This window comes from Rhinopithecus bieti, unplaced genomic scaffold (genome assembly GCF_001698545.2).
Source record: "Rhinopithecus bieti isolate Rb0 unplaced genomic scaffold, ASM169854v2 scaffold_21649, whole genome shotgun sequence".
Lineage (NCBI taxonomy): Eukaryota > Metazoa > Chordata > Mammalia > Primates > Cercopithecidae > Rhinopithecus > Rhinopithecus bieti.
Window position 1 is genome coordinate 2,868,603 of NW_016811584.1, and position 16,099 is coordinate 2,884,701.

At 38.9% G+C, this 16,099-nt stretch overlaps 1 protein-coding gene across 1 annotated transcript in view; it reads left to right on the forward strand.

The window, feature by feature from the left end:
* The window catches only part of SLMAP (sarcolemma associated protein), a 109,658-nt gene that overhangs the window by 74,033 nt on the left and 19,526 nt on the right, over positions 1–16,099 (forward strand). The window contains 5 exon segments of the mRNA XM_017894173.1: positions 10,169–10,291; positions 10,776–10,798; positions 11,502–11,531; positions 11,533–11,554; positions 15,385–15,705. Coding sequence (XP_017749662.1) covers positions 10,169–10,291; positions 10,776–10,798; positions 11,502–11,531; positions 11,533–11,554; positions 15,385–15,705 — 519 coding nt within the window.

Here is a 16,099-nt window from a genome sequence, read left to right on the forward strand (position 1 = left end):
GAAGGAAGGAAGGAAGGAAGGAAGGAAGGAAGGAAGGAAGGAAGGAAGGAAGGAAGGAAGGAAGGATGGGAAGGAAGACATTTTAGATATTGATAAGATAAGCAAATGCATGAACTCTTTGTCTCACCTCTAACTAGGAAGTACATTTATTTCTTGATATTTACTTGTTTAGAATAAAGTGGGTAGAAAATAAATCAGCATTTATAAAAATGTTTTTAAAATAGAGTTCCTTGGGAATGGTTTACTGGAAAATTGTCAACATTCAGTCTCTTTTATATTACCTTATTGTACACAAGAAAAATCGACATATCTTGTAAGTTCAGTCCAATGAGTTAATTAAAAATGTTGGTAGTGGTGTACTAATACCAGGCAGCTCTCTGGGATCAAAGTGATAGTAGCAGCCTGTGGAAATGTCTCTTTGTGGAAGTGCCTATTTTTCTGGCTGGACTAATAGGGAATCTTCTTGTCCAGTCCCTGAACTTTGGGATTATATAAGGAAGGAGCACTCTTAATGATTTGTACTCTTCTTAGGTGATCTTTGGTGTTGATAAGGCATGCTTTTTTTCTAATGTCACAATAATAAATATAAGTTAATGTTGGTATGGTCCAGAACTCTCATCTCAGAAATGCAATACCATTATTGTGTAAAATGTAGTTACTGATACTGAAAGAATTGTCAGACCCTATGGGCCTTTATGGGAACGTGGAGAAAAAAGAAAGGAGGTAAATGAGTAATGAACACACCCAAACAAAAGTAGCCCTCTTTATGGTCTTTTGCACTACAGAACTCTCCCAGAAATCTTTTTTTCTTTTTTTTATTTTTATAGGTACATAGTAGGTGTATATATTTATGGGGTACATGAGATATTTTGGTACAGCCATTCAGTGTTCCCAGAAATCTTTTCAATAGCCAAGTTAAGACTGACTATAGTGTTTATGATTGTGTTAATTATATTCAACTATTATTAGTGCCTTTGTGATTTTTGTTAGTCTTAGATTTGATTTTTATCCCATTGCCTACCACAATGCAGGTATTCAGTAAAACTCAGATATATGATGAATTAATTGATAATGGACTTCTTACATTAAAATTATAAAGCCACAAGAGCATTAGGAAAGTAACACTAGCCGCAAAGCTAAGAGCCAAAGAACTCTAGGTTCAATCATAAGTTTGCCATTTATTTGTAATGTGTCCTTGACAAATTGCTTAACCCCTCTGTGATTCAGGGCTTTTTCATGTATTAGATTGATGAAAATCAACTTTATAGGATTATTGTGAAAATTGAATGAAAGAGTATGCATGGACCACACTTACCATGGTGTTGGGAACATAAAATGTTAACCACCATAATGAAGACACTGATCATGATGATGATGGTGATTGATAAAAGCCTGTTGAAGGACTCTGAGTAACTCCATATTAATTGAATAAGATTGTGGAGTTTTAAAATTATTTCCTACGGTATTTAGGAACAAGGATTTGTTTGTGATGGATTTTTTCTACTTAGTAATGCATTTGTTTGTTTGTCACTTGCCAGATAATCGGGAAAAAAATATTTTTAATCCATGAGTACCACCAAACAGTATCTATAAAATACTCACCATATAGCCTGGGAAGTCAGACTCAAGGAAGGGGGGAAGATGTAGGAAGAAGACTGGAAAATACAAGATGCATGTGGAGTAGAGGGCCTGTGTGCAGATGCTGTTAGTAACTGCTTCAGGTGCCATTGATGAAGATGGGTCAGAGTTTCCCTAATCTTGCTTTACGTTAAGGTGAAAGAACTTCTAAAACTTTTGTTTACATTTCTGTATGATTGCCAACTTTTTTGTTAATGAAGTAGTATCTTTATAAATACCTGCTGAAAGATTTTGTGGCTTGATTTTTATTTTTATAGATTTTTTTACTTATCTTGTTTTGTTTTGTTTTTAGAGACGGGTCTTGCTAAGTTGCTCAGGTTGGTCTTGTACTTCTGAGCTCAAGCGTTCCTCTCACCTCAGCCTCCCATCTCAGCCTCCCAAGTAGCTGGGACTACAGGCATGCACCACCCTACCCGACTTGTTTACTCTTTCACTTTGTTTCTTTCTCTCTCAGCTTGATTTTAAGAACAGACTGTTAAGTCAGTCAGTGATTGGATGTAAAGAAAAATCACCTAGGTAGAAGGAGGCATATTTTAGAAGAGTCTCCATGCTATAATTATCATAGCTCTTTATGGTCATTATTGTTTTTCTTTTGTAAAGTTTCTCTTGTAAGAGTTTTACAGATTCTTAAAAATGACATATCAGTGGTACTTTTTAGAAACATTTATGTTATGCTTGATTATGTGTGGTTATGGTTTGTATCTGTATAATTAGGTTCAATAGACTGACATAATTTTCTCTTAAAAGTATAAATTACTAGAGCACAGTGTTGACCTTTAGAGCTATATAAAGAAGCTACATATAAGTAGCCTCTTTATTTTCCTCATTCAAACTCTGTGCTTGACTTCCTGAACCATTATTTTCAAGTTTTTTTCCCCCTTTTTAAAAAATAGCCAATCTTTTTATTTAGAATTATTGTGTATGACTTGTCACATTAGTCAGCTAGGACAAGGAAAATAATAATAAACATTCATTATGAGATAAAATGATGATAGCAGTAGTACCTTTTCCTTGATATAGTAATCATTTCTATCTATTTATGTTACTTTTAAATGAGAAATAAGTTGATGAAGCCATGTTTTCTGTATGCTTGAAACCGTCTCTCATGAAACATTTTTTAAAAATTGGAATTCACTTCAAATCATGTCTGTTGCAAATTTACTCTATTTGGGGAACCTTGCCAGGGACTGCAGTGGTTTTAAAGTCTAATAAGACTGTTGGGCCGAACATGGTGGCTCATGCCTTTATTCCCAACACTTTGGGAGGCTGAGGCAGCCTGATCACTTGAGCCCAGGAGTTTGAGACCAGCCTGGGCAACATGGCAAAACCCCATCTCTACAAAAATTAGCCAGGCATGGTGGTGCATGCCTATAGTCTCAGCCACTCAGAAGGCTGAGGTGGGAGGATCACTTGAGCCCAGAAGGCAGAGGTTGCAGTCAGCCCAGATCGTACCACTACGCTCTAGCCTCGGTGACAGAGCAAGACTGTCTCAAAAACAAAAGCAAAAATCTGTCCTCGGGATTTAAGGAATTTTAAGTCAAATTAGTGATAGTACATTTTTTAAAACTTTGTATTTTCCTTATGCCTCAACATCCCCACAAACGGGCTGTGAACACTCTGCCCTGGCAACCAGATGCACCAGTATGATAAGGCTGGGTCCCTGCCACAAGTTCCCTTCATATCCTTCCCTGACAGTGGCCTGGTGAAATTTAACGAAATCACCTCATCCTTTTTGTTTGTGTATCCTGACCCCCAATACAAGCATTTGCCTACAGGTCCTCACTCTATCAGTTATACCTGTTTGGCTGAGCCCATTTTTTGCCCTCCTCCCATATGGTTCCCTGCATGGTGTACCTTGCCTTCCTCTCTAGGACCTTTGAGTATAATAAATCCTTTAATTTCATTTGCCTCTCCAAGTATAATTCCCACAGCTATATTGGAGTGATCCTCGAGGACCCCACAGGGAAACTTACTCCCTCCCCCATTTACCACACAGAGAGGTATAGATGATAAGCTAATTATTGGTGGTTGTTGCCATCAGGAGTCAAAGAAAAGAGAATGTCCAGGGTTTTGTTTGTTTGTTTGTTTGTTTGTTTGTTTGTTTGTTTTGGAGGATGGGGAAGAAAGGCATTTTGAGTTTCATGGGACAAGAGGCATTTGAGATGACTGTATAAATAGTGTGTCTTACCTTGTATATTCAGTGATTTAAAAAAAAACACTAAACCTAAATCTGATCAAGACTTTCACTTCAATTGCCAATTTGCAGGACATACAAAGAACTAGGGACATATCCTAAATGATGTGATGGGGATACAACCAGCAAAATCCAGAATGTGGAAGATTCTACAGGACACACAACCCAGTTTCTCTAGCAATTAAATTAGAAGGGGAAAAAAAGGAAAGGGGATGGGGGAAATCCTATAAATTAAAAGAGATTTAAGAGATATATCGGCCGGGCGTGGTGGTGACTCACCCCTATAATCCTAGCATTTTGGGAGGCCAAGGTGGGTGGATCACTTGAGGTCAGGAGTTTGAAACCAGCTTGGCCATCATGATGAAACCCCGTCTCTACAAACAATATTTAAAAAGTTAGCTGGGCATGGTGTCGCGCACCTGTAATCCCAGCTACTTGGGAGGCTGAGGCAGGAAAATGGCTTGAACCCGGGAGGTGGAGGTTGCAGTGAGTTGAGATCATGCCACCACACTCCAGCCTGGGTGACACAGTGAGACTCCATCTCAAAAAAAAAAAAAAAAGATGTCAACTATATACAATGTATGAACCTTGTATGAATCTTCAATCGAACAATTCAACTATAAAATAAATTTGGGACAATGGAAAATTTTAATACTGACTGGATATCAAACAATTAAGAAATTGCTCATTTTTTTCCAGTGTGATCATAGTATTATAGATACTCTTTCTTTTAGTCTTGTCTTAAAGATTTTAAGATTTTTTTATATTTACATCTATAAAATATTTTAAATGGGTAAGATTACAAGAAGAGTAGATAAAATACCTTAGAAAAGGAAATATTAAAAATCACAAGCTAGATCATATGGGTTTGGTTTGAGGATTGATAGGTATAATTAAAGTTTGTTCACATAATCCTTTGAGTGTTTTATAAGATAGAGTGATCATTATAATAATTCAGTGGCTTCTGAGCACAGCAATGATATGATCAGATCTGTATTTTGGGGAGGTTTGTTGAGTGAACTGAAGTAGATAGAGGCTACAAGTAAGGCAGTCAAGAGGCTTAATCATTTGAGAGTTTGAACTAGGGTAATTACTGTGGCAGTTTCAGATAAGAAAACCCACTTGGGGCCCTGTTATTCTTATCTTTTATCTCTCCCTTGGTAATCTTATGTAGAATCCATTGGCCTGAGACACTAAATATAGGAGAGAGATGGAAGTCAGCTATAACTCCAGCATTTGACCCTGACTGAATGAAAATTAAGAAATATTTACTTCTGGAAGAAAAGGTGTCCTAGTGGTGGCTGTGATGGTTCTAATTTGGCACATGCTAAACAGGAAGAGTGACCATGGGTTTGCCTGGGACCTTTATGCCTATTGTCCCAGCATAATTATCGTCAAAAGTGCTCTCTTTCATATTCAAAGCTGTCCCAGTTTTATATGGTCACCCTAGGAACTGGAGATGAAGCTGGATGTGCAGAACAGAAACTAGAACCAACAAGTCATTTTCATTTATTTCTCAGATGTTTTATTGACCTGAGAGATACAGAGATAAGATACACAAGGAGGCTATAGGCAGAAGATAGGAACCAGGCTTGGAAATTCTCTGCACAGGGGTGAACAGTGGTAGCAGAGGGACTTTCTAGTGAAAGAAAAGAACAATGGGGAAGGTAAAAGATCCAGCTGTTGAGAAGGAACCTGGCAGTTCAGAAAGAGTGGCAAAGGAGTAAGAATTGACAATAAGAGGCTACTACCTTAGACTATTTGATATGGCCACACGTATCCACAATGGAAAGATGATCTTCCTGCATTGTGAAGGTTGTTCTCATCAAGCCTTCAGTGACTAGACATTCTGAAGGGAAGAGTGACGGTGATGGAAAGAGGACACATCCACTTGCCAGGTCACTTCTATTAGTTGATGACATGCCATATGTTATGGCTAGATCAGCTTTCCACAAGCATGCACATGCAAAATAGAACTTGGGAAAAAAATCTTTGATTTGGCCTTTTACCAGGTGGATCAGTGTCAAAGTTTAGTTGAGCAAAGGTCAGAGTTTAAATTGAATCTCCAGTCACTCTTTTGAAGATATTTGGTGACACCAAATTTAATTTAGGATATGATGTAGGTAGGTAGTCTGTCAGTTCATTTATTGTGTGAATTTACAGGATTTAGCCTAGTCTGAGAAAAAACTGGCCCCTGGCCCAGACTATACACCAAGCAGTTCTAAAGATATACAATTTATGTTAAGGAAAAAACAGATTCTGTTAATCTTTACAACTTACATTACTCCTAAATAACATTTATTTCCATGTGACTTGCATGTCTAAATAAAATGAATTTGGCTTAATAAGGCTTTCATTTATATTCATCTAAACGCTTTTCCACCAGTACTCATCACAAGACTCCCCAAGGTTGTGAAACAGATTTCTGTGTCCATTTCTAGGACAAAAACGAGGCACTATGAGAATGGACCCAAGCCACAATAAACTGATAATGCATTTTCCCACACAACCATATAAAATACAATGAGCCCTTGATCAACCTTTGCACAAAAAGAATTGCTCATTAAATGTTTGAATTTTTTAAAAAATCGTACTCGGTTTTCTAGAAAGAGGATCTGCACACTATTCGATTAATTTGAATATAGTCAGATTATTATGTCTGTTTATTAAGCTTAATTTGTAAAGATTTTTGGTCAGTGTCTCCACTTCTATGATCAAACACTGTGTTCAAGACCAGCCTGGGCAACATAGTGAGACCCTGACTCTACCAAAAAACTACAAATCTTAGCCAGGCACAGTGCGTGCCTGTAGTCTGAGCCATTCTTGAGGCTGTGGTGTGAGAATTGCTTGAGCCCAGGAGGTAGAGCCTGCAGTGAGCAGACATTGTGATACTGCGCTCCAGCCTGGCCAACAACAGACCCCATCTCGAAACAAAACAAAGAATCAGTTGCAGACATGATAGCCTTTATGCTTAAATACCTCAGTATGCATTTCTTATTTATCTTATGTAACCACCATACAATTCTCAAAATTAAGAAATTAGCATGGGTACATTACTATTCTCGAATCCAAATACCTGTTCACATTTTGACAGTTGTCTCAGTAATGTTCTTTATGACATGGCCCAGCATGGTAGCTCATACCTATAATCCTAGCACTTTGGGAGGCCGAGGATCTTTTAAGCCCAGAAGTTCGAGTGTATCTTCCAGGAGACATTGGCAATATCTGGAGACATTTTAGTTGTTGTGACCTGGGATGTGGGGCAGGGTGGAGAGGGGTACTGAATCTAGTGAATAGAGACCAGGAAAACTACTAAACATCCTACAATTCATAGGGTAGTCCCACAGTGAAGAATTTATTCAGCTCTGGTGCAGCATAGCAAGACCCCATCTCTACAAAAAATTAAAAATTTTGCTGGGCATGGTGGCACGTGCCTGTGGTCCCAGCTACTCAGGGAGGCTGAGGAAGGGGGATAGCTTGAGCCCAGGAGGTCAAGTTGAGGCTTCAGTGAGCTGTGATGGCACCACTGCACTCTAGCCGGGGCAACAGAGCAAGACCCTGTCTCAAAAAAAGAGAAAGCAGGATCTAAATGTTTGGTGTCCCCATGGCTACTGGTATATAATTGCTTCTAGGCTCACTCAGTGGACAGACTTAAGAAGTGTGTGTGTGTTTTTGTGTGTGCATGCAGTTGTACACACATCTGTATTTATTTCTATATATTTCTCCAAATCTATTTGAGTTCATACCCTACACCAGAGGATTAATCCTTTTTTTTTTTTTTTTGATAGAGTCTCACTCTGTCGCCCAGGCTGGAGTGCAGTGGTATGATCTTGGCTCACTGCAGCCTCAGCCTCCTGGGTTCAAGCGATTCTCCTGTCTCAGCCTCCCGAGTAGCTGGGACTACAGGTGTGCATCACCAAACCCAGTTAATTTTCATATTTTTAGTAGATATAGGGTTTTACCATGTTGCCTAGGCTGGTTTCGAACTCCTAACTTCAAGAGATCTGCCTGCCTTGGCCTCCCAAAGCACTGGGATTACAGGTGTGAGCAACTGTGCCCGGCCCAGAGGATTAATTCTATCTTACCTATTTTCATATCTGTAATTCTCTTCTTCAACAGTGAGAAAAGTGGCTGCATTTATCTACAGTGAATTTATTTGAGCCTTTTTACAATACACAGAAAGTTGTTTCAGAATTAATAGCCAGTGCTTTTATAGAAAAGAAACCTGTGTATGAATTTTTTTTTTGATTATCAAATTATTAACATATAGCAATAGTCCTCAACACGGGGCATTTTACCTCCCAGGAGACATTTGACAATATCTGACCAGGAAAACTACTAAACATCCTACAGTTCATAGGGTAGTCCCACAGCAAAGAGTTTATTCAGCCCAAAATGTCAGTAGCACTGAGGTTGAAAAACTTGATCACAGAGCAAGGAAAATATCCACTCAAGGAATTAATGTCAATGTTTTTGTCAAACCACTTGAATGTAAGGTGCAGGCATCATGATGCTTCTCTCCTAAATACTCCCTAAAAAAAAAAAAAAAAAAAAAAAAAGCATTATCTTATATAATGACAAATCCAGAAACAGGGGCCAGGACCTTTGCAGACTCCAGTGGATAGTGTCGAAAGAGCTGTGAGAGAAGTTTTGTAGCTAATGCAACAGTGTCTCTGCCACTGGAAAAATCTCTCTCTGTACACACACCTTCCCTGGCCAAAAGACCTTTTGAAGGAAGAATTGATAGGTTGACTAGAGTAGATGAACCCAGAATCAAATTTTTTTCTTTCTTTTTTTTTTTTTTTGGAGACACAGTCACTCTCTGTCGCCCAGGCTGGAGTGTAGTGGCGCGATCTTGGCTCACTGCTATCTCTGCCTCCCAGGTTCAAGTGATTCTCATGCCTCAGCCTCCTAAGTAGCTGGGATTACAGGCGCACACCACCACACCCAGCTGATTTTTAGTATTTTTCCTAGAGACGGGGTTTTGCCATGTTGCCCAGGCTGGTCTCAAACTCCTGACCTCAAGTGGTCTGCCTGCCTCAGCCCCCCAGAGTGCTAGGATTACAGGCATGAACCGCTCCTAGGCCAGAATACAATTTTTCTAGAGAGAAAAATAGGATATCATCTATGAATATGAATATATATATATAATTTCCAAAACCTATTTAATTGTATTGTGAGAGTTATTCTTAGCTCTTTTTTGATGGATTGAAGTTGTTATGCTGAGGTACTTATAAACCAAGGTGATACTTACATATCACTAGAAGAATATAGCTTACCTGATGATATATTTATTTCAGGCAGTGTTTAGTAGCAGAAGATTTTAATACTAAAAAGGAACAGAGTGATTGGAGAGGAGGGAGGTTAGGGGAAGGGGCATATTTGAAATAGAATGCTGGATTTAATTTATTTCAGTAAAACCACTTAGGTTACATCATTTAATATATTCAGCAGATTTTTGTTGTTATTGTTGGGGTTTTTTTGTTTTTGTTTTTTTGAGATGAAGTCTTGCTCTGTTGCCCAGGCTGGAGTGCAGTGGCATGATCCCAGCTCACTGCAACCTCCGCCTCCTGGGTTCAAGCAATTCTCCTGCCTCAGCCTCCTAAGTAGCTGGGACTACTGGCGCCTGCCACCACACCAGGCTAATTTTTTGTATTTTTAGTAGAAATGGGGTTTCACTGTATTAGCCAGGATGGTCTTGATCTCCTGACCTCGTGATCTGCCCACCTCGGCCTCCCAAAGTGCTGGGATTACAGGCGTGAGCCACACCACGCCCAGCCCAGACATTGTTATATGTGTGTGTTGGGGAAATGGTGATGATAAAGTAAGCTCAGTAGAGCTTTCAGCCTAGTTTTTATTTTGTGTTTCACAACTAGGGTAATTGTGCTAAAATTTAGCTGTTTCTTGAAGAAAAGTTTCTTGTTGTTTTCCGTATCCAGTTAAGTTCCAAGTGAAATTTTTCTGACCGGTATCAAGAAATTTCAAAATTGATGAAGAAGAATAGCATTTTGCTCATCTCACTGAATTTCAAATCTTAATAAGCAATGAGTTATAATCTATCACTGTCATTATTTTTATGCTAAAATTGTGAATATATAATTTATGTTAATATATGTTTTATAGTGCCATCACCATTATTACTAATATATATAACTGTATTTGTATTTTTTCCCAATTACTAAAATGCTTACTATAATTTGCTTCCAAGTTTTATTTAACTCAGTTGTTCTGTGTTGTTTATGCATGTGCAAACATGAAAGAGATTACCAGTCTTTTATTGTAGAGATTATAGTGTGATACTAACTCTTGCTTTTAAAATAAACATGTTTTTGTCAGATGACTTGCAGGGTGCACAGTCAGAAATTGAGGCAAAGCAAGAAATACAGCATCTTCAAAAGGAATTGATCGAAGCCCAGGAGCTAGCTAGAACAAGTAAACAAAAATGCTTTGAACTTCAAGGTGAGATCAAGATTACTTTGGTTCTTTAGGGATGTGTGGAGGCAGCACGATATAATTGGATGGCCCCAAACTTGGAGTCCAGACGCATGTTCCAGATTCACAACTTTATGAGATATGTGATCTTGGTATATTACTTGACCTCTCTAAACTTGTGTTTCAGGTCAGTAAAATGAGGGAAGTTACAGTTGCTCTACCTTCACACTGTTGATGTGAAAATCAAGTAAGATCTTCACTAACTGAAAGATCTTAATAGTTAATTGCATATTAAGTACAACAGAAGGAAAACTCAAATTTCTAAATTTTCGTTACGCCTAATGTTAGCTAATGTCCTAGCCACGTTCTTTTCTAGTAGCTCACTTATCTGTAGGTCATAAGCCAGTGGAGTCTGTGCAGTTCCCTAGAGCTTACTTTAGCTCCTTAAAGAGCTCTGGGTGCTTTCATTAATTCACAAAACTATTAATAGATACTGTGTCTTTACTTTTAGCTCTTTTGGAAGAAGAAAGAAAAGCCTGTCGAAAGTTACTGTACCATTCACAGTAACTACTTGGTTGCAGACAATTAGTATCTCAAAGAGTCTTAAAATGAGAAAGGGAATGACCTATGGAGTCGTCATGTTCTCCAAGATAGCTTTCCTGCCCAGTAGGAAGATTTACATCCCTGGAGGGAACTAGGAACTTCTTGTTACTACTTCTTTCTTTTTCTGCTTCTCAAAGAAATTAGAATTGATATTCACTTAACTTGAACCTTTTGGAGGATCCAGGCTAATATATTAAATTACAATGAAAAAATATTTAGTTAACAGCAATTATTTAGTTTAGTGTTTACTATGTGCTTGACAGTAAATATGAGGAATTTTAAGTCTTTTTTAAAATTAGTTCCAAAATCGCCGATTAACAATTATCAAGACTGTTTCTCGTGTTAAGAAAAGCACATATTGTCTTGAGTGATTACCAGGTCCAGAAAACTCCAGCTAACTCCATTGAATAGAATTTATTACTTATTATCAGTTCTGTGCTCCTGAAATCTTAAACTAACTGCTAATACTGCTAATACTGCCTAACTTTTTGTTCTCTTTTCAATAATCTTTTAGGAGGAGTTTTAAAAGAAAATTTTCAGCTTGCTAAACTCTGGGTGGTTTCAATTAATTCCACAAACTATTAAACGATACTGTGTCCTTTACTTTTAAGCTCTTTGGAAGAAGAAAGATAAGCCCTATCGAAATAAAGTTGAGGAATCCACTAAAACAAATAAGGTTCTTGCAAGGTCGGAAGACCCCAAAGAGCTCTTTGAGATTGTTATTGTGTGTGTGTTTTTAGTGATCCAAAAGGAATGGAGGCCAGGCGCGGTGGCTCATGCCTGTAATCTCAGCATTTTGGGAGGCCGGAGGGAGGGTAAAGATCCACCTGAGGTCAGGAATTCGAGAAGCCAGCGTGGCAACATGGTGCAACCCCTGTCTCTACCTTAAAAATACAAAAATGCTGGGGCATGGTGGTGCATGCCTGTAATCCCAGCCTACTTGGGAGACTGAGGACAGGAGAATCGCTTGAACCTGGGGTGGGAGGTTTTTCAGTGAAGCTGAGAAAATTTGCCCGCCACTTTGCCCCCTCTTAGCCTGGGCCGGACAGAAGCAAGAAAAACTCTAATCCTCCAAGGAAAAAAAAATGGAAATTAGGGAAAGTTAACGAAGGCAAAAGAGAAGTCCCCCAATTTTTCCTTTCTTTTTCTTTTCTTTTTTTTTTTTTTTTTTTTTTGAGGAACGAGTTCTGCTCTGTCGCCCACTTTGAGGTGCAATGCCGGATCTTTAGCCTCAAAATTTGCAAGCTCGCCATCCGGGTTTTTTATCATCTTCGCTGCCCCTCAGCCTCCCCGAAGTTTAGCTGGGGGACTACAGGGCCGCCCGCAATTGATCGCCCGACTAGTTTTTTTTTTGTGTTTTTTTAGTAGAGGGATGGGGGTTTTCACCGTGTTTTTAGCCGGGATGGCTCGCTCTCCTGAACTCGTGAAATCCGCCCGTCTTCCGGCCTCCCCAAATGCTGGGGATTACAGGCTTGGAGCCCACGCCGGCCCCGGGGGCCTCGTCCGGGGGCTAGTTTTTTTTTTGTAATTTTAGTAGGAGACCGGGGATTCCCCACGTTTGGGTTAAGCCAGAAAATGGGTCCTTGGATCTCCTGACCTCCGTGGATCGCCCATCCCTCAGCCTCCCAAACAGTGGGGCCTGGGATTACAGGCCTTTGAGCCACTGGGGGGCGACTTGGCCACAAGGAAAGTTTCCCCATTTCAAATGGCCTTTTGATTCTCTGGAACCTCACATTTCAACACGGCTCTTGGTGGAGCTTGCTTTATTTATTTATTTATTTATTTATTTATTTATTTATTTATTTATTTATGAGACAGTTTCGCTCCTGTTGCCCAGGCTGGAGTGCAATGGCGCGAACTCAGCTCACCACAACCTCTGCCTCCCAGGTTCAAGCAGTTCTCCTGCCTCAGCCTCCTGGGGTTACAGACATGCGCCACTACACCTGGCTGATTTTGTATTTTTAGTAGAGACGGAGTTTCTCCATGTTGGTCAGGCTGGTCTCAAACTCCCAACCTCAGGTAATCTGCCCATCTCGGCCTCGCAAAGTGCTGGGATGACAGGTGTGAGCCACTGCGCCTGAACCCTATTTATTTATTTATTAAGAAAATTCAAGGGAAGATTGTTCAGTACTCCCGTATTAGACACTTAAAATGGAAAAAGCAGAGGTGAAGATTTGCAGTTGGTAAGACTCACTTTCTGGGTTATGTTGTGAGTTCCTACAGAGGGCCTTTGGATAGGAAATCTGTTTGAGCTACTCTGTGCATCAGCACTTTGAGCTAGCTGGTATGTGTATATATTGATGGCTGGTGTAGATGTATTGATTTCTGATGCTCAGAACACACTTGTATTGCAAGAAAATTTTTGTTTTTTGAGACGTAGTCTTGCTCTGTTGCCCAGGCTGGAGTGCAATGGTGTGATCTCGGCTCACTGCAACCTCCACCTCCTGGGTTCAAGTGATTCTCCTGACTCCCAAGCAGCTGGGACTACAGGTGCATGCCACTACACCCAGCTAATTTTTGTATTTTTAGTAGAGATGGGGTTTCACCATATTGGCCAGGCTGGTCTCAAACTCCTAACCTTGTGATCCACCCACCTCGGCCTCCCAAAGTGCTGAGATTACAGGCATGGGCCACCGTGCCCGGCCTCAAGAACAATTATATATCACATGGAATAGGATAATAGTCTCTGCACTGATTTTCTTTGATAATGGCTGTTCTTCTTATCACCATTTTGCTGTTTCTTTGGGCTCTTGCAAGGTCATTACAGAAATTTCCAGAAAAAACCTTGCCTGTCAAGTGTTTACTTCAAGCTGGAGCTCCTAGTATATTATGAGGAGATTGTATGATACCCCAGGAGAGGTCTTCCTTTCCCGTGCCATTATAAAATTCCTAAAGTAAAATTAATTTGCTTTCTTGTCAAAGAAGGAGCCAATGTTGTTTTAAAATTTTAGCTTGAGAGATAGGTGGGGAAGAAATTAAATAGACAAGTAATCACTATTCAGAAGAGAAGGGCGAGTCATTGTATGAGTCCCAAGATACTTGCCCAAAATATTTCAGAGAAAACTAGTCTTTGGGGTCTTATTTTTTGAGTGGAACTTTTGAGTTATTTAAAATTAGAATTTTATTTTGGTCAAATTAGAATTTCTAGGGTATGTCATGTATGTGTTTAAATTGAAAGCTCTTAAAACTCCTATTGTAGTTTAATGTCATTATTCATTAATTTACATAAATCTGATATGAATCTCTATTTTCATCCTAGACTGTGTAGGGGCAATTTTTCCTAAAGGTTCTGTGACATAGTGCTGCGTTTTTTTTTAAACCTGTCTTGCCTAGTCATCACTGAGTGCCCCCTAGTGCCAGCATGTGTATTTCACGACTGTATCAACAAATCATGATCATCTTCTCTGGCCACTGTGCCCTTTCAGATTCCAATATCTAATATCTTAATGTTAATAAGATATTAATAAGTCTAATATCTTAATGTTTACTTATGTAGCACCCTCCCTTTCTCCCACCCCTAAATCCTCTTATGATTAATTATTTTCCTTTGGAACTTTTTAAATCTATAATTTCCTTATAATATGGTAACCAAGATTAATTTTCTTGTTCTGCACCAAGTTTGATTTTATACAAATGGTTTCCAGTTTGGGTCATGAGCACAAAACCAAGTATTTTAAAAATATATATAACCCTTCAGTGAGACAGTATTAATTTTATTAACTCATTAATTCAACCAATAATTCTTGATTGTTTACTGTGTCAGGTATTGGGGTATCCCCAATACCTGACAGCTGTGAGCAAAACAAATGCCCTACACACATGAGGTGTACAGTTCAGTAGAAAAGTTAAACAATAAGCAAATTAATAGATAATATGATGTCCAATAAGGACTTCAAAGGAAAATAAATCAGAGTAAAGAGCCAGAGAATGACAGTGAGCTGTTTTTCAGATGAGTCATCAGAAAAGGCCTCTTTGAAGAATTGACATTTGAACAGAAAAATGAATCAAGAGCATCAACTGTTTGTTGCTTACCATTTGACCAATCTATTCTACATATAGGATTCACCCTAAAAAAAAAAAAAAAAAGTATATAGTGTTTAAAACACTGAACAACCTAAAATGTCAAAATAAAGGGTTGGGCAAATAAGTTATATATACTATAACTATTTTGTGTTGAAAGAGTTTCATCAACAGAAGGATAGGGAACACTGTATATATTGTGATCACTCCCTGTTTAATGTTTGTTTATATATGTGTATAAATGCATAGGAAAAAATCTAGAAGGAATGTCAGAAGTAATTTTCTGTGTGTTGGGGAGATAAAGATCACTTTGGTTTTTTTTCCTCTTTGCTATCTGTATTTTGACACTTTCTGCATCAAACATGGATTGTTTATACACTTTAATCAAAAGCAACAGCTCTGATAACCCAGGCTATGCATTAGCTACAATCCTGTATGGATTATTCTTTTATTCCTAATTCTAATGGGCCAAGAAAATGATGGATATACTTTTGCAGCCCAGTTGCAGAGGTTACACATCGATATTGAGAATCTCCGGGAGGAGAAGGACAGTGAAATCACAAGTACTAGAGATGAATTGCTTAGTGCCCGAGATGAAATTTTGCTCCTTCATCAAGCAGCAGAAAAGGCTGCCTCTGAGCGGGACACTGACATTGCTTCTTTACAACAAGAGCTTAAGAAGGTGAGAGCTGAGCTTGAGCGGTGGCGGAAAGCAGCGTCTGAATATGAGAAAGAAATCACAAGTCTGCAAAACAGTTTTCAGCTTAGATGTCAACAGTGTGAGGACCAGCAGAGAGAGGAAGCAACAAGGTTGCAAGGTGAGTAAATGTATTTTACATAAAGCTCTTAACTTTTGACAATGATAACTTTATAACTTGTTTAAAAAAAAAATGCATGTTTTTTTTTTTCTTTGTTAGCTATCAGTTGTATAAACCAGTATTTTAAATCAGAGCTAAAATGTATTTTCAGGTCTGCAAGTTTACTTATTATTTATTTATTAATTTATATTTTTATTTTTTTTTTGAGACGGAGTCTCCCCTCCTGTCCCGCCCAGGCTGGAGTGCAGTGGCCGGATCCAGCTCACTGCCAGCTCCGCCTCCTGGGTTCACGCCATTCCTCTGCCTCAGCCTCCGAGTAGCTGGGACCTACAGGCCGCCCACACCTCGTCCAGCTAGTTTTTGTATTTTTTAGTAGAGACGGGGGTTTCATCAT